The 25662-nt window shown below is 35.6% G+C and overlaps 1 protein-coding gene across 2 annotated transcripts in view; it reads left to right on the top strand.

Moving 5' to 3' along the window:
- PDZRN4 (PDZ domain containing ring finger 4) overlaps positions 1–25662 on the top strand; it is a 338512-nt gene that overhangs the window by 180769 nt on the left and 132081 nt on the right. Inside the window, exon 1 of one of the 2 annotated variants that reach the window (XM_033118551.1) lies at positions 24775–25101. The exons of the other annotated variant lie outside the window; for it this stretch is intronic. Coding sequence (XP_032974442.1) covers positions 25033–25101 — 69 coding nt within the window. The 5' untranslated portion in view covers positions 24775–25032. Of the gene's footprint in view, positions 1–24774; positions 25102–25662 lie in introns of those variants that run through there. 2 annotated transcript variants of the gene reach the window in all.

Raw genomic sequence — 25662 nt, forward strand, 5'->3', positions numbered from 1 at the left:
TTCTAATTAAACTCCTTATCACTGTTGAGGCTGTGTTACCTGGATGTTGGTACAGAATATAAAATGATCATAGAAAAGTAATTAAAATTCTTAAACATGCAGCCCGTTGACTTTACATACAATTAGTTTTTAAAGTATGAGGTTTGATAATAAGGCAAGTTAGCTGAGTAGAGAAATATACACTTAATAATTACCTTGACAGTATTTATCAACTGGAAAAAATGCCAAGAATAATTTCAGTAAATGAATATTATAAACAAGAAAGCATGATGAACTGAGACCACGAAGTGACTAGAAGAGAAAAATTAAGCATTTTGTATTCTATAAAGAAAGGGATATTTTACCCTCATGGCAACATTTGGAAGATACCGATTCATACATTATGAAAAGCTCATTGTTTTTAGTTTAGAAGTGTTTTGAAACATGAAGAGAAAGATGTTTGTAAATTGCTTTTCTTTCATCACAACAGGTTTTTCTTTTAAGCAGCGACCAATGAAGTACAATCATACAGGGAAGCTGTGTTTCTATAAGTTCGTCAGAGTGGATGTGTGGGAGCTAATTAAAACATCTTTTTCAACATAAAGATGAAGTCTTCTAAAGAGAAAATGGTATTTTATCCAAAGGAGGAATAGTTCTCTAAAGAGTCACGCTGAATATGAACATACAAAATGGAAAGATTATATGGCCCCTCTTAATCTAAAACCTGAGGTTTACTAAAGACTTTTGAAGTCAAAATTTTATACATTTCTTCCAATTAAAAATATGCTATTCTTGTTGAATTTTTAAAGATCTGGTTGAGCAAATTTACTGTTTGTTTCTCTCTTTTTCTTCTTTCTCCCTTCTCTCTCTCCCTCTCTCCTCCCCCGCACCCCCTTTTCCTCTCTCCATCTTTATCTTCTTATTACTTTTAGGGCTGAAAGATATTCATTTCTATTATTAATGATTGTTTGAATGAAAAATGAAAACTTCTGGTAGCTTTTATTTTAAAAACTTCGGCAAATGTTCCAAGCTACTTGGGTACATAGTGGAATCCGAGTGGTATCAAAGGGAAAACTGTTTCTATTGTGGAATGAATTTTGGCTCCAAATAGTTTTACTTTTAAAATAGAGAGTTGATTATATTTTTAAATGTAACAACTGAGTTAAGAAATATAATAAAATATTTTATATAATATAATAAAATATAATAAAAGTTGACGATGACAAAAAATTTTTATAAATACCTTTATATACAGGTATTTACCATACTTTTGTTTTAGAAAACAAATTTTAAATATCTGTTAGTTTTTAAAAAGGGTAAAATCTATGTTATTTTGTTATTCCATTATTCATTGCTTCAGTACATATATTTATTGAATCTTTATCAGGTCCCCAGGCCCTCAGGGGAGTGCAGAAGTTATAAAAAAGAAAGAAGTACACTTTCTTTTAAGTACTTCTCAGTCCATTGGGGAAAAGAGATAAGTAAACAGAGGAATTCAGTGGGCTCGTTGAGAAGAAATATTTCCCCTATCATTTTTAGTAGCATTTATTCCTTTTATTGTAAAATTTACGAATATGAGGTTGTTCCTGACCATATTTTTTGGCATTTCATTTATTTACTACTTTATAATCAAAGATTCAGAAATACCAACATGTGAAAAGTTTCTCTGTATTCTCAACAAGATTCAGATATTGAAAAAGATATGTTTCAATATTCTCAATGAAACTCAGAAATAACTAGTATTAGAATATGTATTAATTTTGTAGGATTAACAAAATACCACACACTGAGTGATTTAAAACAAGAGAAATTTGTCGCCTCACAGTCTTGGTCAAAAGTCCAAAATCAGGGTCTCAGCTGAGTCATGTTCTTATTGAAGGCACCAGGGAACGAGCCTTCCTCGTAACCCCAGATATTCCTTATCTTGTAGCAGCAAATCGGACTCCAATCTCGGTCTCTGCCTTCACATGTCATTCTCTCCGTATCCTCACATAGCCCTCTTCCTATAAGGACACTGGTGACATTGGATTAGAGGCCCACCCTACTCCTGGATAAACTGATCTTAACAACATATTCAACGATCCTAGTTCTAAGTAAGGTCACATTCTGTGGTACTGAGGCTAAGACTTCAACATAGCTTTTTTTTTTCCTTTTTCTTTCTTTTCTTTTCTTTCTTTTTTTTTTTTTTTTTTGTTGGCAGCAGGGATGGGGTGCAGAGAGACACAATTCAACCCATAACAGTATATAAACTTCCCTTTCAACTTTTTACCTTTTTGAGAAAAATAAACACTGTAAAAATATGAACAATGGCACATATGTTTTCTCCTAGAAAGATTTCTAACACTTTTTTTCATTTTGTTCGGCTTGGTTATGTGCAGCCTTTGTCAGTATTTTTGGTTTATACCATAAGCAAAAAAAATTCCTAAAAACCCTCTGTATTCTCATAGGCTGGAAAAATGTGCGCGTGTGCGCACGCGCGCGTGCACACACACACACACACACAATTACAGAGATTAAGATGGTTATTCTAAAATATTTGCATGCTAATTCAGCCTTTAAGTACATACCACTGCTTGGAATTCTTTATCATAGGCAGTTCTATAATTAACATATCTACACCTACACCATTTTACTATTGAGCCTTCTGATATTGTCTTGGCCTAGCCTGAAGTAAAACATACTGTACTAAAACATTATGTCATACTCGTTTTTTAAGTGATGCAGTCCTTTCTTTAGTATTTGGAGTATCAGAAAGTATATTCTGTTTGATACTCTATCTAGGAAGAAGAATGCTGCAGTGAGATATAAAGGAGGACTGATTTCATTTGGAATCCTGTTCTGGTTGATGGCTCTGACTATTGAATCTGCCTTGGTCTTAGTTCCCTTATCTTTAAAAATGAAAGGGCTGTTGCCATGATTAAATGACATAACATGAGATAGTGCCTCTTTCATTGTTGGGAACATAGGGGCTACCTGGGAAGGGCTGGTCATATCCAATTGGGAATTTGTAGTAAGTGGAGCCTAGGCTTTCACAATATAATGCCTAGAATGTGAGAATACACAAAACCAGTGTTGTCACCAGATGTACGTAGAGCTATTCTGTTTGCAGTTCTAGACCTGCTTTCTAGCCCTATTTCTGGCAACTTCCCATTTAAGATAGGAAAATTGAAGAGGAAGTAGGAAGATGGTAGTCCCCATGTGCCACATTAGAGATATAGTATCTCCACTGGTGTTTCTCTGTTTTTGGTCATGGGTTAGGTCAGAGAAACTTGTACCTGTCAGTGAGAAACAGCATTGATCAGACTGACTTCTCTCACTGGGTGAAAGACAAAAAATCAATTGATTCAGGATTCCTTGTTGATGGGGCATTCATCGATAAAAGCACAGACAATGCATCTTGGGTTTGACTATTTAGGATGTTAAAGAATTTGGAGGATAAGCAAATTCTGGCTTACTTTATCCTATTGGGTTATTGCTTCACTAAGTGCTGCTTAATTGAAGCAAGAATGCTATTTCAAGTAAAAGACATCAAAAGACATTTCATTTAAACCTAGTTAATTCTTTACAAGGTCCTATAGGTAAACAAAATAGATCAGCTATGTCCTTCTCTTTTCACCTTCTTCTCCTATTAATTTCAGTTCTTAATGTGATCAGCAGCTTTTTCTCATGGGTTGTTATAGCTAAGAAGAACGCTGCTTATTAACAGAAAGAGACAAAAACATTGAGAAGAAAGGATAAAAAAGAGAAGGCCAAGAGACTAAGATTTCAAGCTAGTCTAATGTCTGCTATGCATGTCTATATAATCTTAGGTAAGACAAGTTATCTCTTTGGAGCAGTTTCCTTAGGTATAAAATAAGTACTTTGCATTAGATTCAGCTTTAATTAGTATTTTAAAGGTTACGGTCCCCTTATTGCAAAGTCTCATAATTCCTATAGATTTCTTTCCACCATATCTGGATATATAAATACAATTTTATGCGTAATGTAACAGTCTCAAATGCACTTGAACCACGTGTGTGGGCATACATGGCATCCATTTTCAAGATCACTTCACGGCCTAAATGAATGCTTCACCTCCAGTCATTATGTCTACTTTATTTCTGTTGGAAAGATAGCAGAAAGGATAAAATGATGATGAAAAAAAAAATGAGCAAAGGGCATGAACCAGCAATGATTTAAGGGAGGTTCCTGGGAGCTGCCACATGACATTTCACTTATACCTCATTGGTGAGAAACTTGGCTGCACTTGAGAAATGGATTTTGGGTAATCACGTACCAAGTTAGAAATTGGGAGTTCTTTTACTTTGAAAGAAAGGATAGTCATATTATGTGACAACTATCCATCTCCACTATAGAGACAGAGATGCATATACATACTAAGGAAATAGAAAAAAAAAAGAGAGGGTCAATATTACTCCAGGGAAAACAAGATTTTGTATAAGAAACGAAATATAATCAGAATATATCACATGACTCAGTGGTGAATTGTATATACATAGTTATGATGACATAATAATTGAATATTGATTTAAACAAAAATTGTGATGCAATAATTAATACTAAAAAGTTGGAAGGGAAACAAAGAGCTAAATTCTCATTATCCATTGTACAATATCAAACATATATTCTACATATATATATGTATGTATATATAGACTTAAAATCTAGAAGTAAGAGTAAAGAAGGTAAGCATTGATCACATTTCCACAAAAGTAATTAAAACTATGGCAACTACCATGATGGAAAAATAACAAAACACTACAAAGAGGTCTAGGCAGACAAATAATCTCATTTTAGCCTTAGGAATGGTGTCCTAGAAGAAGTAACATTGTAAGATGGGTAGGTATTTTTGATACAAAAAAAAGTGTTAATCACTCAGAAGAACCGGCATAACCAAAGGTCCTGAGGTGGTAGGGAACAGGGCAGGGCACACATGAAGAATTGAACAAAGGCTAATGACTAAAGGAACTGCAGCAAGAACCGAGGTTGGAAAAGCACAGATCTAATCATGCTGGGCCTTGCATAGTATTATGGATTTAAATATTTAGCCTTAAGACACCAGGAATTCACTGAAGGTTTGAAATGTGTTTTGATTCAGTCTGTCTTTTAAAATCTATACCTCTAGTCTAGATGAACTACAAAAAACTTGTGGGCGGTGTTGGAGGGGTCAGGACATATGTAATGGGACCAGTTTTGTACAATTCAGATTAAAGATGATGGTAATTTCACTATAGTTATATGCAGTAAAGACAAAAACGTAGACATGTGAATGAAACTGAGATATTTAGAAGCAAAAGTCAGTGGGACTTTTGTATGATCCAAGCTCTTACTGTGCTGTCTTTCTCCCACAGCGTCTGTAGCTTCTGCGTCGTGAGTTCTTGCTGTGTTGGGGACTGTATAGCTAGTGATGGTTGTCTTCAGCATTACATAATATCCTCCTATTGTTAAGTTTGGGGGGTCTTAATTCTACTTTTGCAGACATATGTAACCCCTTCTTTATTTTTAGTTGCAATTGTCTCATTTTTGCCTATCTGTTTCTTTCTAAGCTCTCTGTACCCTTGTTTTAGGTTGGATTGCACTTTGTTTTTTTTTTAATAATAACTTTGTAAAATTCAGTTACTAATTTGGAACTTTGCTTTTTCTTTCTAGAGTCTAGCAGTATATACTGCCCATATAAATAAAAGTTGAATGAATAAACGCTTTAGCCTTTGTGTAGGAAAATTTTGACACCATCAAATTTATAAAAGCTAACAGACTTTGTTGTAAGGCATCCAACATTTTTCGTGAAATTTTGACTTTGGGAAAATATTATAGTGATGTATAGAAACATTTTTCTTCTGTATTTAAAGGAAGAAATTTGGTTACCTTATGGTAGATAAAACATAATTATTTGAAAATGAGGAATTGTGTCCAGAAGGCATGCTTTACCATAGCAACCTTAACATTGAGTTACAGTACGTCTTTCAGTTTTACAAAGAGTAATTTATCATAGATGGAATGTGCTAAATCTATCACATTTTACTATCCACTTATTTAGTTAGATAATCAAGATCTTGACTCTTGAAGTAGAATTATTCTAAGTTTTGTCTGTTTTCAAGCTTGAAAGTATAATATGTATATACTTTACATTCATTTTAATTTTAAATAAATTGAAACTGAGTAAGTCTAGCGAGCACACACAGGTCCTAGAAGCAAAGCCACATATCAGTTTTCTTTCCTGACTTTACAACTGTGTGATTGATGGAGACCCAAATATTTCTTCTGAGATTAACAAACATTTCTCTCTTAAACTAAGCGATTAATATTTGAGAATTTACACAAAGTATAAATTGAAGAAGAGGACTTAGGTTAAAATGTGAGCAAATATGCTAAATTTATTTTCATAGTTGTCCCTATTTTCTCCACATACTTGTATATCTACTGTAGTTTAAAGTCTGGTAACTGAGTTTTTATTTTATATCATTTTCTTCCATTGTTAAGTAAGAGAATCTTTTTTCTTGTTTCTGAAGACTAAAAATGGTAAAAGAGGGACTTTCTTACTTATTAAAAACATTTGGCCTTTTATTTTTCTCAACATGCATTTTTATATACAGCTAGAAATTTAGACAGATTTAGCCACAGGAGATGGCTGCAAGGCCTGGAATGAATTTTTTTCTTCACTGGGTACATGTTCTAATTTTGTGCAAGTTGATCTGTAAGTGTGTGTTGGATTAGGTCTGTTCTTTTATATTGCAGCAGGGTGCTCTAGCTGAGTCCAAATCTATGTAAGCCTTTCCCAAAACACTACCGTAATACCCTTACTTAAAAGCATCATGTGCCTTGATGTTTAAACACTTTAAGCATCTGTCTTAGTCCATTTCATCTGCTGTAATAGGATACCATAAACTGCGTGGCTTATAAACAACGGAAATTTATTTCTCACAGTTCTGGAAGCTGGGAAATCCGCAATCAAGGCACTGGCAGATTCAGTATCTGTTGACTCTGCTTCCTGGTTCGCAGACAGCCTTCTTCTCACTGTTGTCCTTGCATGGCGGAAGGGAGTGAGGGAGCTTTGTGGGGTCTCTTTTATGAGGACGTGAATCCCATTCATGAGAGCTCTGCTGTCATGACCAAATCATCTCCCCATTACCAACTTCCAACACACTGGGTTTTGATTTCAACATATGAATGTGTGTGTGGGAGGGGATACAAACATTCAATCTATAGCAGCATTGAAAAAATATGTTCTTAAAGAAACTGAAATTTGACTTCCTGGATGAACTCAAATTTTGTTATGCATGATGTCTTATTTTGTTGTTTAATAAAACAGCTAATGATGTAACCTCTATGTATCACTTCCAGAGAGGGAAGTGAGATGAATGCTATAGCTTGACCAAGGATGATTTCTAGATATTCTTACTTGGAAAATAAATTACCATATTTCCTCAATTCTAAAGAAACATATTTCTAAATATTTTCACATTTTTAGAAAAGTTAAAAAAAAAAAAACCTTGCGATTTATATATGCCTTTAATGTTGTAGTATTTTCTTTTCTTTCCATCCCCAACTCCAAAAGCTGATATTAAATTGATGGTGGTTTTATAGGCAATGCCATATTTGGTCAGAGGAAATTTGGTTTGTACCATTGTCAACATACACCAATTAGCATCAACTACTTTCAGGGAGAACAACTGGCAAAACTATTGACAAGGCTAATGGTTTAAGAGATTTATGTATGATGTTCTATCTTAATTTGGCTACTATTTTAGTTTCACCCATCTCATTCAATCATCCATTAGTACTTACTGAGTGTCTACTGTGTGCCAGGCAGTATTCAAGATGCCAGAAAGGTGGATTTGATGCTTGTCCTCCAAGAAGTCACAATCCAGCAGGCAAGATACAATGTCAGAATTCCCATAATAGCAGTAATTACAAAGTGGTGTGGATGTACAGAAAAGGAGGCACTGGGTTCTGCTTCAGAAAGAAGGGAAAAGCTCACAGTTGGAGTCAAGTTCGAATTCTCAGATGGATTAATGGTATTCAAGGTAGAAGAAATAACATTATCCAAGGTACAAGAAATAACATCATCCAAGGTACACAGGATAAAGGTACATGCCAATGTTGGAAAATGGCAAAATTATACAGTGTCCTTTGGGGGAGTAGAAGAAGTTGAAGGTTAAACCTATAAGGAACATTGTATGAGTCTCAAGATTTATTCACACTTTTATATACATACACACACACACACACATATATATATATATATATATAGGTATATATATATATATATATGTATGTATATATGTGTATATATATATACACATATACATATACATGTAAATATATATATATGACAACTTAGTCCAGCATGTTAACTCCCTTGTTGTCATATACCACAAACAATCCCAATTGATTAATTTCCTAATATTCATCCCTACAACAGATAATAATCAGTGTTTATCTTATATATGCAGCATATAACTTGCATAATTATAGATTTGTATATTTTTATTTAAAAATACTGAACATTGAAGGACAAAGAATTTATGCAGTTCTAATAGGGTTATTTTTTTCCTGCTTCTATGAGCATCCTTCTGCAGCAGATTATCATTTATTTGAATTTATAACTGACATTGACAAACAACAGAAATACATGATGTTTGCATGTATTCACTTTTCTTAAATAGCAACATGCTTTAAAATCTAAATTGAAAAAGTTGAAAACATTGCTTGCATTCTATGGAACATTAATTGAAAGTAGAATGTCATCCTAAATGAATCATCGGTGTCATTTCTGCTGGTACATTATCTGGAAAGAATAACTGGGAGAACGATACTGTAATATACATTTTCAAACTAACAAAGGCATTCTAGCTTGCATCAAAACAAGGAAATAATCATAGTTACTACATATAGATACCAAGTTTAAAAAGTGCCCTTAAGGAATTTCATTCCTAGTTAAAAAAGAAAAAAAATCCCTGACTTGTTAAAAATTGTGCGATCATACTTCATGCAAATCCCAAAGCAAGATGCATCTCTATAAATAGTCATGACTTTGTCCTATTTTAAGTGGTTAAACTGGAGATTGTACGAGATTCACTACATTTTGCCTGTGGCTACTTTTCTACCATGAAATTTCAGAGTTGGCTGTTATGTAAAACAAAGCAATTTCACTGCAACCCTCCTTGGCGGACAGCTCTGATATATGAAGGAAGCATTGATCTATCACTGCTTCCCTGAGTGGATACAGCCTCAGCCAAGGGAAAGGGTTTGGCTGGAGAAGAATAGTTGGGGGAACAGTGCAGGGTAGAGGTGTCAGTGGTAGGGTGACTGCTATCTTAGATCAGCATCCAGCTGACGACCCACAGTCTGAGAACCAGTCAAATGTGACAAATCTCCCCTTGCAATTTGATGGGATGCCCTGCTTGCTTTCTTGTAGCCAGAAGTAAAGCAGATTTCAGATTAAGGCTGTGTAACTCCATTCAGAGATAAAGCAGGATTTTCTATGCTAATTTGTATTATTTTCCGTGGAAAATGAGACTAAAAGAGGAAACCTCTGTTAAATAGACTTAAGCAATAACCCTGAATTAGGAGCCTTCCTTTTCTCCTTGTCTTCTTGTCTCCAATGCCAGTTTCATTCTGGTGTTTTGATAGTATGATTTTTTAAAAAGTATGATGGCTTCTGTGAGAGTCACCATAAAACTGTAGTTGGACTGCGAAGTATTCACTGCCAAGCTAGTGGTTCTGTAATCCTGTTAAGTACCTGTACAATAGTGTAACAGCTGGTGCGGGCTGCAGTCGGTATGTTAGTGTGCTATGTTGGGACTTGGGATCCAGACAGACGATGTGCCGGGTCAGCTTAGAACAGACCTCAGCACCCCTCAGACAGCTGGCCCAGTAACTATACACTAGCCAATCTTGGGAGAGAGACTCGTGGAATAACATGAATTTTCTTCTCTAGCAGACGGTAAGGTAACCGAAGCCAGGTTGATTGTGCTGCCTTGGGATTTTTAACTAATGATCTTCTGGAAAGCAGGTGCGTTGGCAGGGATTTTAAGCTTCTGAAAACCCAACTAGTATTATAGAGTAAACCTTTGCTGCCGTGAGGGTTTTATAGGAGTGGGGTGCATTAGTGTTAGATCATTACAGAGCATTCTGCTGACTACTGTAGAATTAATGGCACTTTTATGACTCGCGGTTAATGACTGTCAAGAAATAAGAGTTTATATCTGTTCAAATTGCAATGTTAAATCAAACTAGCCAGCTGTCAGATGCATCCGGAACATGAGGAATTCTTTTTGGTGGTATTTGATGTTTCTCTTATATCCATCCTGTTATTAGATCATTACTTGGAATCTCAATTGTTTTGCATATGCTTGATGTAAGTTTTATCATGACTAAAGCAAAGAAGCTGTCACTTATAAGAGACAATTCCCATGTCCCTGTGGAAACTTAGTCTTTTTCAGTAATGAAGTACTTGAAATTATTGCCATTTGTGGAGTACCTGATTTTTTAAAGTAATGTTATTATTATTTTTTTTAATTTAACCTCAAGAAATTGTAACCTTACTTCCTACATCACTCGGGGCAAGGACTTCTGATGTAAGCTCATTCAACTATTCTCCCTTCTCACACTTTTAAATTGTCCATGTCTTTACTTATCTTTGTTTCCTAAGAAAAAAATCTTCCTCCAATCAGTATCTATTACCTTTACTCTGCCTCTCATCCTATGCACTCTTAGCTCCTCTTCATTTGTGTTCCATCTCTCTTCAGCATCTTCAATCTCTTCTTTCTTAGATCCATTACTATTTTTTCTTTTTTTGAATTTATTTTTTAATTAGAGTAGACATACAATATTGTAGTAGTTTCAGGTGTACAACATAGTGATGAGACATTTATATACCTTATGAAGTGATTAGCCTCATAGCTTATGAGTCTAGTACCCAGCTGGCACCATATATAGTGGTGTAGCCACTATGGAAAACAGTATGGAGCTTCCTCAAAAAAATTAAAAGTAGAACTACCATATGACCCAGCAATTCCACTTCTGGGTATTTATTTGAAGAAATCCAAAACACGAATTCGAAAAGATATATGCACCCCTATGCTCACTGCAGCATTATTTACACTGTGCAAAATATGGAAGCAACCTAAGTATCCATCAGTAGATGAATGGATAAAGATGTGGTACTTATATACAGTAGAATATTAGATTCATTACTATTTTAAAATAAGCAAATAAACAAATCTTCCCTTGATCCTGCTATACCCAACAGTGTCACTTTAACTCCCTCTTCTTTCCATTATAAACTTCTTGAAAGAAATCTTCATCTGCTGTCAACACTTCATCCCTTGCCCCATTTCCTGTTCAGCTCTGTGTAGGCTACTCTGCCTTACTTTCAGCAGCTCTCTCAAAAATGACTGATGTATCCCAATCAATAAATCTACAATTCCTCATGCTGCTCCCCTGCCCAGGATTCTCAGCCACACTTCCACCCTACTGACAAGCCCCTTATTTTTGAAACTGTATTTCTGTGGATTCTTAAGTCCCTGACTCTTGTCTTTTGGATTTCTTTACCTAGGGATAGATAGGCAGAGGTACAGGTCTTGGCTCCCTTCTTTGTATATATATATATATATATATATATATATATATATATATATATATATATATATATATTTTTTTTTTTTTTTTTCTCTGTATTCCCAACCCACTACCTCAGTTCCAAATACATATTGGTGACCTTCATATCATTATCTTTGTCTTCTCTAATCAAAATTTCAACTCCATAGAGGACATCTTTATTCTGAGAAGTACCTCAATGTCATCAAACCCACCTCCAATCTGTTTACATAGCAGCTCTTCCTCCCGACTCTCTTAGTTCTATTAATGTCAGAGCCTTTAACCCAGATACTTAAAAATGTGCTCGTTGTTGATTTCTTCCTGTACCTTGAAAGTGACTTGGCAAGACTACTTGTTTCTACATATCTCTTTATCGTTTCTCTCATTTATTCTGTACACCCCTTCTTTCCATTTCCATTTTTCAAGACCACTCACACACTATTCTATTGTAAAAGCTTTATTTTTTTAATTATTAATACTGTTATTAGATTACTGTTTGTTTTTTCCAGTTCAGGACTCTTGAGAAATTAAAGTAATGACTTAAAAGTTGGCACTCCCTCATACAAAATCTTCAGTAGCTCTTCACTACCCATTGCAGAAAGAAAAATACAGACCATCAAGACTCTTCATCTAATAGTCAAATTCATCTCTCCTCAGGGGGTTCCACACTACTTCACCCAGAAAGCTAAATGATTTGCCATACCCTTAATGTTTCCATGCTGTCTTAAGTATTCATCTTTTCGTCACTATTTATTCCACAAACAATTATTCTTCAATTCCTCCATCACTGCCTGTTATATCTATTTTACCCTATATTTTACTGAGTAGTCAAAAATTACTAACAATGAAATACATATATACATGTGTCATATATTTATAAGTAGATGATACATAAAATAGATCTTTCAGCCAGCTAATATTCCACAGTGATCAGTATATTATTTCTCTACTGAGAATTCTGTTTTAATGATTCATTTATTTAATTATTTAAGGTTAGCAGAGTACCCATGTGTATCAATAAATACTTGTTGAATGAATAAATGAATTTAACTGATTGTTTTTAATTAGAGTCGCTTAGCTTATTACCTTGGTATTTCTTGGAGCTGACAGATTCATTAATTTTGCTTTTATTTGTAGTTTTAGTCTCATGGATTTTCACCATTTTATATGTTACACCTATGGAAATAGTTAAATAGGTTTATCTTTAAAGCAAAAAAAAGAGTTAATACAAATATAACTTATTTTTATATTACTAATTAATATTGAAACTTTATTGTGTATGTGCCATTACATGATGGGATAATAAAATATATTCTCCAATGAACTGTGTGTCACAGGTACCTAGCAGATTGGCAGTTCAGTGAACTTTTGATAGTTACCATTATTATAATAAATTTCCAGTAATAAAATTCATTAGAAATCATTATAATGTCCAAAATTTTATAAATATGTACACACACATAAATACATACATACACATAAAATATACATGTACATCTCATTCTCTGTGTATGTGTGTGTGTGTGTGCACACAAAATGGAAATTTCTTTTGTCAATATGACATGTATCCAAAGCATTTACAAAATGATCAATCCAGCTCCTATCCTCTGGTATCTTCCTTCCACTTATGTATGCTTTTTGTGGTTTTCCTAAATTACTACGTTGTGATTTTCTTTGTTCAACAACTCCTCTTTGTTGGTTAAAAATTGGCAGCATATGCTCAACTCTGTTTTGTTGTTGTTGTGTTGCACTCCTCAGCATTAATTTAAGTTAGAAAATATTTTAAGATTCATTCTACTAGAACCTGTGAATTTTTCCCAAAGTTTACCGAATCTGTGTAATTTGATGCTTCTGATGTTTTGCATATAATATTGTAGTATTTAGCAGACTTCTAATATGAGTTCCAGACTCCTGAGTCTCCCCGAATCAGAAGTTTCACTTTACCTTGCCATTGGACTCCCACCCCCCAACCCACACAGTAGTTAAAAAAAGATATTTAAATCTTTAGCTGTTAAAACTTTGAACAAGTTAATAATTGTAACCTCTCCAAATCATCCCCAAAGTTGTAAGACTCTTGGGAGCTGGGGTAGGAAAAGATGGTCTAATATGGGGAACAGTTATTTTGTAGAGCTTATCAATAATGCCACAAGGCAGAAGCTATTAACTTTGTTTCACAAATAGGAAACTAAGGCTCACGAAGTTAAGCCTGTGTTGTAGTTCCAATTGTAAAGGTGGGATGTAAACTCAAGACTTGTTGATTGCACAGCCCATGTTGTTCCATTATTCTTTCTGTGTTGAGAAGTTCCTCATGCGGTGGAAATTCCTATTCTCTAGACCACACTAAAACCTTTCCAATCTATGTCTGGTTTCCTTCAGGCCCACTCTCCGTTATTTAGAAATAATTCATCACTTGATTAGCAATCAGCTTAACCTACTTATGCTATGTTTGTTTGCTACAGAGTTGCTGTCTTAACCCAATTAAGATGCAAAGTCCTTCAGAGCGTCAGTCTTTCCGAAATGAGCAAGGTTTTTCTCCAAAGCATCATTAGCTCCATATGATCACACCATGCATATGCTTAGTTTGCTTCTATAAACCTGTCCTTATGTTGGATTTATTCTTCTTTCTTTCTGAAGACATATTGCTTATCTTTATGGTTAACCATAAAGATAAGCAATATGTCTGCTGAAAATCTGGATGGCTTATAGGGAGACTTGAGAATTTTTATACTGCTGTTTCTGAATATTCTTTCAATCATGCTAGGTCATGCTGCTATATTTCTTTACACAAAATTGCTGAAGAGGTCCCTAGAAGCCATCATGGCCTGTTATTGAGTCATGATGAATTGAGCTCTTCGTGCTAACTTATTTGTTTAAATACGTAAACTGAAAAGTTTTGTCTTTGAGTCTTAGTCATGCTAGGCTATGCTGGGGCAACCAACAGTTGTCAAATCTTTAGTGGTTCAGTGAAGAAAAGGTGCATTTCTACTTCACATAAAGTTGGATACAGTTCTGGAAGCTCATCTGAATGATTTCCTCCAAATAGTAAGGCAGAGATCTAGGCTATTTTCACCATGTGACTCCACTGCATGGGTGTCTTTTGTTTGCAGGCATTTAGTGGATACATTTGGTCCTTCCCCACTGGATTTAATCATTAGACTTCTGTATCTATTTCACCTTAACTAAGAAATGTGCTTATACATGGCTGGATTAAAAACACCAACAATTTTAAGAATTTCAACCTGAAACCACAATTCCAAGATATACTCTCCATTACCCCTCCTCTGATACCATAGGTTTTATGACCTCAAATACCCTAAGTGCCGTATCACTCCTACATGCAGCTCCTTGTGAAACAGATTTCAAATGGCAAGCAACTAAGCTCCAGAGAGGTTGAACTTGGTGTCTAGAGATACTGAAAATCAAAGAAGAGCCTTATCTTTTAGAAGAGCAGGTGGATTTATACTTTCACTTGATCAATCATGGTACATTATGGAAAATCCTCTCATTAACATGGAATCCAATAAGCAGTCACTTAATTCCCTTTGCCTGGCACCAATACCTGGAATGTGGGCCACTCACTGTCCCACTAGAGGATGGTGGGCTCTTCGTGCTTAACCATATGTGATCTCAGATGCTGAATCCCAGCTTTGTCACAGGTCTGGTAAGATTTTACTCATCAGGACAGCCCATAGGTAGGACATGTCTGGTGAACTGCAAAAGGAAACAATGATTCTGATTCAGGCTTAGCCCTACCACAAATTCTTCATTCATTGGCCGCAGGACTAAAGACACTGCTGTGTGAAATGGGTCCACTCGCCTTACTTCTTTACTGGACAAGACAGAGTCTTAGAGTTAATCCCATCTGGATTTAAATCTCAGTTTAGCCACTTACTAGCTGTGTGACTTTGATCAAATTGCCTAGTAGTCTGAGTCTAGTTTTTATGTGAAAAATAACCACATATGTCTCGCAAAATTTTTGTGAGACTTAAAGCACTTTTGATATAATAGGCGCTTTGTAAATGTTAGTTACCTCTTTAAATTAGTAACAAAGACCCAATGATCTTTTTAATCATATAAGTAACCATATTTGAAATTCTAGTGATGGGAAGCTTCAAGAGAATGTCAGGTTAAAACCTTACATCTACATTTGGAAGAGGGAAAGGGATGCACACATCTGAAATTTCTGTGGATTGTTTGAAAATGCATAACCAAAGGCCTCATCCCAGATTTGCTAACCCAGAAGCCCTGGGGATAAAGCTTGTGCTGTGTCACTTGAAAAAGCTTCACAAATGAGTCAGACGCACACCCCTAATTAAGTACCATGCTCTAGAGGCCTGCACACAGCATGGTAAATAGAAGGTACTCAGGAAACATTTGTGAAATTCAGAGGGCCCAAGTCTTAGAGCAGTCCCTACCTCCCATAACCGTGTAGCTCTTTTCTGCTACTTCATGACTGCCAGTCACTCTGGCATCGACCACTGTTTATCTTAGAGGAATCTAACCCCTCCCAGAGGAAAATTCATGTTTCAAAGTATCTATCTGGCCATTTGCAAAAAATGTAGACAGGACAATAATATAGCTGCCTGCTTTTCTGGATATGTTCACAATAATAAAAATTAGACACTTCAACGAGATGTTATTGCAGGCTGTAATATTGTTAGCGAATATTTATTGAGCACCTACAGGGAGCAGGTCCAGGTAAAGCATGTGTTCACAAAATCCCTGTGTAGTAGGTACTATGAAAAACCCTATTTCTTTCTTTCTTTCTTTCTTTCTTTCTTTTTTTTAAAGTATTTTCTTTTTAAACTTTTATTTATTTAAGTGTGTTTTTCCAGGATCCATCAGCTCCAAGTCAAGTAGTTGTTCAATCTAATTGTGTAGGGCTCAGCTCACAGTGGCCCAGGTGGGGATCGAACCAGCAACCCTGGTGTTAAGAGCACCGTGCTCTAACCAACTGAGCTAATCGGCTGACCCAATCCCTATTTCATAGTGAGGAAACAGAGGCATCTAAAGAGTGTGTAACTTGTTTAAGTTCACACAGAAAGTTTTTTAGAGTGTGTTTCAAAGACGTTTCTAGAGACTTCAAAGTCTAAAATGAATAGGTACTTATTCTGGTAATAGTAGTGTCCTAGGCCAAAGTTTGTATGCACTCAAACATTCTATATTATCAGTTTCACAGAATTGATATACTAATATATTGGTTAGTAATGCTAATGTTTTAATCAGCATATTAGGGCCATTCTCATGGTAAAACAAAAGTGGCAGTGTGGTGGGGGATTTCTGAAGATGCAAGGACCACAATAGATAAGTAATTTTCTGGGGTCCTGAAGGTAGAGAAAACTTCAGACCTTGAACACCCTATTAAAATAGCTCATCTCGTTGCTTGCTATCCCCTTACCTGCCTTATTTTTCTTCATTTATATTTAGTTCTGTATATGCACATATATAAGCAGGTAGGGAATAAAAGAGGTAGTCCAGGCTCTAGAATACCCAAGAAGGATGACCCATTTAGTCTCTAACGTATCACCCTGCATTAATTCCCTACATAGACCCTATTATTGCCTGGATATTTTACGTAATGATTACCTGTTTGTAATCATTACCTGCTTCCTTTCACTATAAAATTTGCTCCATGAGATCTGGAACCTTTATATAGCTTGAATATCATTATAGTGTCTTAATACACGTGCACAGTCCAAGAATGAAAGAGAAATGATCATATGTCACAGTGACAGATAGAAAAATAGAGTCTAGAATCTGTTAAGGTCAAAAAGGAAAGAAATATACCTAAAAGACATAGAGAGTGGTGTTAATAGAGATGTGATCTCTGGAGCAGGAATATTCTTTCTGTTATATGTTCGTGGGAGAGAGAGAGAGAGAGAGAGAGAGAGAGAGAGAGAGAATAATAGATAGGTAGGAGAGGTAGGTTAGGGGCCAGGGAAGTGGAGGTAAAAGGGCTTGTAATTGTGTTTATAGACAGAGAGAAGCAAGAACCCAAAAGTTAGCTCCTTATATATTGTTATAAACTCCAAATGCTCATGGGAGAATGAAGGACCCAGCTGAGCAAAGACAATAGCCTGAACCTAGGAGAGTGGTCTGAGAAGGAAGAAAAGAGACATTGACTAGTTGAAATTAATAGCGCTTGGTCATTAGGTGTAGGGAGAGGGAAGAGCCACGGTTGATGCTCAGCCCTCAGACCTCAGCACTGCAGGAAAGTCAGTCCATTCTTTCATAGGGAACACATTTGGAGCAACAGTTTTGGGAGAAGAGGATTATGACTTAGCTGCTTTTTTTTTTTTTTGGGAAGCCTTATTTTTATTGAAAATTCGTTTTGATAAGTTGAATTTAATGTACTGTAGGTTGTGCTAAGAGCCCATATGTTACTGTAGTAGTCAGTGAATAAGCGGGTCTGAAGTTTAAGAGAGAAATTAAGTCTGGAGATTTAAGTTCGGGAGTCATCAGCAAATCTATCTTCATTTTTCTCAAACCCTCCAAATTTATTTGTCATAAGTAATGGTTGATGATTATTCCTTAATATAGAGCTATAACTGCCCTATTATCAATGTATATATCCCCTATTATAATAAATGTTAAGGAGAAAAATATTCTGCAGTTATTGGTACATATTCAGTGTGGCAGTACCCCATTACCAGTGGAATGGAATAAGGTTATGAAATTGCTTAGATATTCAATCTATTTTATTCAGCCATGCTTGAGGATATAACTTGGAATCTGAGAGTTAATTTTAGGCTATACTCTGGTCCTTGGGGAAATTCTTACATCTCAGTGTGCTACAAGCATCACCAGAATGATTCTTCTAGCCATCAAGGAATTTGTTCCGATAACTATCTCCCAGTGGCCGGGAGTATAAAATACTGGTAAAGCAGTGGATCCAGACGACTTGGGTTTGAGTCATGGCTCCCCCATTTCCTACTAATGTGACCCATTAACTACCCATGTCAAGAGGAAATATTAATAGTACCCACTTCAAAAGGTTAATATGTGGATTAAATGAAATTAATAATTTCTAGTACTAGAATAATGACTGGTATTCAGAAAATATTAAAACATGTTAGCTCTTAATTTCCAAAATGTTTAGGAATTATCACCATGTTCTCCTCATGGTAATGGTCAGCAAATAATGGGTGAGTGAAAGTATTTACTAGACCACTTTTGTAGTACTGAAAATGGTGATGGTGTGTTTTGAGGAAACTCTATATACTATCTATAATGTTGCTAAACAGTGTGATGTTACCTAAACATGATACTTTTAAAAGTACATGGTCAGTTAGCCTATTTATGATTAAATCAAGAAAGCAAATATTATACTGGGCTACATTAGTAGTCACTAAAATTCCTCAAAGAAATATCATTAGACTACCTATGTCATAATTGCATGAATCTCGCTTCATGTCATCATTGGTTTCTTGTACACTTATGTCCACATACTTACACATTCTGTATTAGAAGAAATAAATAGAACACCAGGGTTATTACTCTGAATGTATTATATTACATTCTTTACACAAAAGTAGCGTGCGTGTATGTGTGTGTGTATGTGTGTGTGTCACATTTACACAATGAGTACTCCCTATGCCACTATTTCTGTTATACAAAGGAATGGGAAACAAACAGCCTTTTAGAAGTTGTCGAATGACCTACATACACGTAAGTGTACAATAGCAAACCAGATGGACAGAAATATGACTATAAAGTTTCATTGAAGTTAGTTTCAAATAATATAGTAAGAGATTGATTATGACAGAAAAAATAGAAATAGATCACCTACAAATCTAAAAGAGGTATCATTATTATCATTATTATACTATTCGTATGATTACTACCGGCCAGTACACAAGTAAATGATAAAATACATGTGATCATACCTTATTCATTTGTGTACCTGTCAGAAATTTTTATTTCATAGACTCTCAAATTTATGTTTACATAATTGACCTAAATTAAACATGCCTTATATTTATGATTTCTCAGTCCTTTGACAGTATTCTTGAAGCAGCCCTAATGGGGAAAAATGTCACCTGATAATTAGATATATACACACATACACATATTTATGTCACAGACCAGAATCAGGTCTGCTGTCATCTCCCAGTCACATTCATTTATTCAGTGTGCTTTTATTGAAGGCATACAATGTGAAAGACACCGTGCTAGCTCTGAGTTTTAAGAAGTCAAATGTCAATTGACCAACTCATCCTAGTTTGCCAGAAATGTATATTACTGCTGCCCTCATATTTCTTATAGTTCAATAAGGGGGGTAAAATATGTATATAAAAATGATGCAAAGTAGAACTGATGGGTGTCTTTAGATAGACACGGATAAAATGCACTGCAAATTCAGAAGTTAAAGAGATCACTACTTCAGCTTCATGAGCCCAGGGAGGAGAGAGCATTTAAACTGGACCACAAAGTGCCAACAAATTGATTTATGGGAGTTTCTGGAGAAAAGGCAGGTTGAGGTAAATCTGGGACAAGGTAGCAGGATGGGGAGCGGGTCACAGTTGTTCAGCTTTTCTGGAGCCTGAAAAAAGGAAGTATGCACTCTGGTGATCAGTTTGCCCAGGACTGGGGTGTGTTCCCAGGGTGTGGAACTTCAAGTACTGAAGCTAGGGAGGTCCCCAAGCAAACCTGATGAGATGGTTATTGCTAGTGTGCACTCCGGTACAATGCCTGATGACTGGTTATCAAAGGTATTAGCTAATTGAAGGTATTTAGCTGTGACATGTAAAACATGTCAATAGTTTGATAAGTAAAGTTTACATTTTTAACCCAAATCCCTTCCCTTATTTTAGGCTAGATTTACCTTTTTTAGAGTTATTCTCTCTCTCTCTCTCTCTCTCTCTCTCTCCTCTCTCCCCTCTCCCCTCTCTCCCTCTCTCTCTCTCTCTCTCTCTCTCTCTCTCTCTCTCTCTCTCCTCTCTCTCTCCTCTCTCCTCTCTCTCTCTCTCTCAGTTTCAGCACTTTCAAGTGCTATCCTCCATTCCTCAGTCATCAGGATCAGGTAAAGGCATATTGATGTAGCTCTAGCTTCCTCTGCAAGAGAGTTAGCTCAGCAAATTAGCTATTGAATGCAACCACAGAATTTGTAATTGGAGAAACTGAGTCAGATCTCTTTACTCAGTTTGACCTTGAGCAAGTCACTATCTCTCTGAGCCTCAGGTTCTTTATCTTATGATTGAATAGAAGATACTAGACTTTAGAAAATGTTAGACAATGAAGTGTCTACTCAAAAGTGCCCAGGTACCCTCTAAAATGGATGCAAGACTGGGACTTGGACAGAAATTTGTAAACGCAGTGTCAAGGTGGGTGGTAAGCCTAGTTGGAAGGTCCACATATGACTGTGGCAAAGACACAGATTGGATAATAGAGAGGAGTTACCTACTAGACCTCCATACCAGCAGAGAGAAAAGAACATCAGAGTCATTGCAAAGGCAATAGAGAAGATGATCATCCACAATTTATGGCAGCTGTCACAGACTCCAGGGGTTGGAGATCCAAGAGATATATTTGGATTTTCCATCCCTCCTTCATAGGGACCGCAACTATGTACTGTCTTGAACTCCAGGGATGGATTGTAGGCACAGCCTCTTTGAAATTAAGTTTTAAAATGTCTTCTTATAAATGTATCAAAAAAACAAAGAATACATAAAACATAGGTCAGTTAAATGAATATGAAGTGACTACATAGTAAAACTGCTACCAGATCAGGGTTAGAATTTTGTTAGCCACACTGAAACTTTCTGGTGCCTATGGTAATCACAGCCATCTATCTCTCCCTAAGGAGTAGCCGTTATCTTGACTTTTCTGGTCATCATTTTCTTTCTTCTATTTACAATTTTGTCACCCAAATTATGTGCATATCTAAAAAATATAGTTTAGTAATTCCTGTTTTTAAGTGTTGCTGAAGTCTCTTTTAACCTATAGACTTCCTCCCCATATCTATCACTAATCTCTCGCCCCTCATGCAGAAACTGGAATATGGATCTATCTATGTTGACTTGCTCACATAGTCTGAATTTGGCTGATTGCATTTTCATGGTGAAATTTAGTATGCTACCCTGTCCTCTGCATTTCCCTGTAATTTGCTTACTTTTGGAAAGGCTCTTTAAAAGATGGTGTAATTTTCTTCTATCAGGTGGTACATAATGTCCAGGTGTGTGTGTATGTGTGTGTGTGTGTGTGTGTGTGTGTGTGTGTGATGTGAAAAACCATTAATTGTCAGTACCTAGATTCATTAATTAATTAAGAATTGCTGACATGGGCATGTTCTATCATATCTCCCTCATTTTTTGGCTAGAATAATTCAATAAAGAGAAACTCTCCCTCATCTACTCTTTAGTGACTCAGTAGTACCGTTTATATAGGAAAAACAAGAAAAACTTTTCTTTCATTTGTCTCTCACTTAGCCATCTTAGATGTCAGTCTAGATCTTGATGAACATGTGTCCTATTTTGAATGCCACTGCATTTGGGGGAAGTTAACTACCCAAAGGCAATTAAAATAAATAACTGTATCTTGAAATACATACCTAACATACATTTTTAACTTTGGTGAATTTTTTCCCAAGGATATTTGGAAAGATAGACACCTATTCTCTGTTTATTTTTAATCCATTTAATTGCAATTATAATTAGCACTTAAAAGAGATACTATGGAATCCTTTGTATTTTTAAAACTGTTCAGATTAATTCATTTTTCCGATCTACTTCAAACTTTATATTCTAATACAAAATTGTGCAGTTTAGTCATTAAAAAACTTAATCCTCATCTTCTAATGAAATTTAGAGAACTTTAGAATTATGAGTTACCCTTTTTCAGATCACCCTTCAATTCTATAAGATGAACCCATTAGTAGCAGAAGATAGAATCTTCCAGGACCTATGGGCCAAGGGCAGCATTTGATAAATGATTAACAAAACTGCCCTTGCTTCCTGAAATAGAAACAGAACAACAGGGGTGGGTGGGGAGACTCATAATGAATAAAGAAAACAGCCAGGAGAAATCCCTGAAAGAATAACTCCACTTTGGAATTGTTTACTTTACGGGAATGTTTATTCTTTACTTTCTGATGACTAAGAAAGCATTTTTTAAAGCTATGATTGTTTATTTTTTCTCTAAAAACGAACTATAAAATGCCATAAGAAGAAAGCTCCAATAAGCAAAACTAGCTTTAATAATTAAGTTTCCTGCTCAGATTTCAAACCTTATTGCATAAAGAAGTTTTATTAGTGGAGGAAGCACTTTCACTGATAGATGAGTGAACCATCCTTGCCTTACTGCATTCTAATTCTCGATCTGACTTTATAATGTACAGAATTTAAATACCTGAAAATCATTAATTCTTGCACAGCTCAGCAATACAGAATCCTTCAAAGAAATAGTCAGTGAATACTGTGAGCATGTGAACTCTAACATAAGAATACTTCATGGGAAGCGGTGTAAAGACTCAGAGAAAATTACAAATTTTAAAAGCACCAAACATATATATTTTACAACAGCATCTAGAGAGACTGCTTCTGTTTGACTTTCATAAAGTCCCCCTCAAATACCTCCTTGAAAACATTCTTTCCATAAAGGAGTCAAAATAATTAATATCTACTACAAGTGGTTTCTAATTTACAGGAAGTCCTGGTGAACTTTGTTCACATGCATTGTTCCCAATTATGGCACCACTTTCATGCAGGTCTCTCAGCTTGGCTTTCCTCCAGGCTGTTAGGTGAAATTAGGCCCAGAAAATCGGATTATTGTATCCCGAGGGAAACGACTGATAAGCAGCAAATGATTGCTCATCTCCTTGCTACTTGCTGGTGTTGAGGTGTTGCTAGTTGCAAAGCCAATTTGTTAACAATTAGTACTCATTAGAATCATTTCCTGTTATCGATTCTAAACATTTGACAAAGCACTTTTAGGAAATTGGGCCCCCAAAAGTAGCTATATGTAAGTGTTGAGCAATTAAAAATCCCCAAGATTGAATGTGATTCCTACCCGTAGTCATCAGTTTCCAAGTAATTATTTTTGCTTTGGAACCCACCTGCTATCCTGTCCAGTTTAAAGATGTGCTGGAACAAGGACATACTTCTTAATTAGCAGAGGTTGTGGATAAGTCAGTAAAGGAACAAAAGGAATTTTCTTTCATTATCTGCTCTAGCTGTTTGTAGTATATCTTTAAGAGACAAAAATCGCCAGCTTCCAGTACAATATAGGTATTTGTGAGAGTGTGAAATTAAATACATTACTTCTGTTAGCTAAATGTCTAAGCTTAGTTTTTAAGTCTGTGTTCACCTTTGTGCATTATGAACTCTAAATATAGAAACATAAATGGAGTCATTGTGCATTACATTAGAATTTAAATATTGCCAATGTCAGCTTTCTGAAATGTTATATATGACTTTAATAAAATTAGCATAAATACTATATGCATTTTAAATTTTTCTCAGAAAAAGCATTGTATTTATCTAATTTTTAAATATCAACCTGCATGCATTATCGTGCCACAAATTTATATTCAATAGACATGCCCTTATTATCTAATTAAAATATTTATTATCTGTACAAATATCATCTCTTCATAACTCCTTAAATGTTCTTTATTTAGACTAAGAAAATATGCCTTATTTCCTCTCTAGGAGGTAATGGTCTTTACATGTGAACTATTCAGTTATTTATTTTTTTAGTATCAGATATAAAACTCTGAATGACACCCCCAATTTTTTGTTCCTTTCCCACATCACTCCCCAAATTTTCCTTTGTTTCTGTATTTATTTTATAAATACAAAGAATTGCTCCTATTCATCTTCCCTATACTTAACAATGCTGAAAATATTTCTTTTAATTGTTGCAAAACATGGAGATGTGAACTAAATATATTTCTGTTTGTGAATCTCTCATTCCCATAGTAAAAGCTTATATCAATGGCAAAATTAAGTGTATGTTCTTTTTTTGAAATGCCCTATGTTCAACCCCTTTATCCTTAATAAACAGAGATGGTATTGACACAAGTGAATTTTGTTTAACCACACTACATTTGCTTCTTAATTAGTGAATATTCATCTGTCATCAGCAGCAGCTATGACACCCCTCCCTGCTAACATGTTCTGTCATAAATAATCAATGAGGTACTATTAATATTCATGAGCTGGAATCTGTGTAGTCATGTGCACTGATGCAGAGACAGGGGGAGTGTTGCCATGAACTGACTGGAAACTCTGTGTGTGTATCCGTGAGTGCAGGATACTTAGGGAAAGCGAAGAAGAGCGTGCTGCTACGCACCACCCTGGCTTGTGCTTCTAGCTAACAGCGGTTTGTCTGTTTCTGGACTGAAGTGACTGATGAAAAACAGTAGTCAAGTCTGGAGGGTGATTCCCTTTCAGTTCACTTGCCTTTCAGTTCTGGGGAAATTAGAAGATTTGCGCTCTCTCTCTGCTTCTTAGAATGGGCTGCAATTTGTGCACTTTTCAGAAAAGAGAGGAACACTACAAACTGCTGTATGAAGTTTCCCAGGTGAGTGCAGGGTCTCTGATACCTAAGCAGCTAAACAGCCAGCCAGGCTTTGTGTTTGTCTGAAAGATGGTAAATGAATTGTGGCTAGCTTTATGTTTTCTTTCAGTAGATTTTAGAATTAAGGGAAGATTTGCTGGTTGGGGGCTTTTTATTTTGGTTTTGGGTGGCAGTTTTCAGCTTCCCTGCCACTCCCCCTTCAGATGACTTCCTGTGGGATTCTTTTTAACATTTTTTTTTTGTATCTACTGCCAAGATGTCAGTCAAGTAAAAGGAGTAACACTGAGATCCATGTCTGTCATATTTTGAGACACCTTTCATTTGGGAATAGTGTTGACATTTGAAAAATCAAATGTATCATTGTCTGCATAAATATTAGGATTTAATAGGTCTGTGATCTCAGCTATTTTGAATAGACAGGAAAAGTTTCTTGCCAAATCTTGTTAGCCAGAGGAATTATTTGATTAATTAGGAATTTTTGCTTTGGATTAAGAGGAAGACCCAGTATGTTTGTATTATGAGAAAAACAAAACAAAACAAAACAAAAAACCATGATATGTCTTG

This window comes from Rhinolophus ferrumequinum, chromosome 10, assembly GCF_004115265.2.
Source record: "Rhinolophus ferrumequinum isolate MPI-CBG mRhiFer1 chromosome 10, mRhiFer1_v1.p, whole genome shotgun sequence".
In the NCBI taxonomy this organism is placed as follows: domain Eukaryota; kingdom Metazoa; phylum Chordata; class Mammalia; order Chiroptera; family Rhinolophidae; genus Rhinolophus; species Rhinolophus ferrumequinum.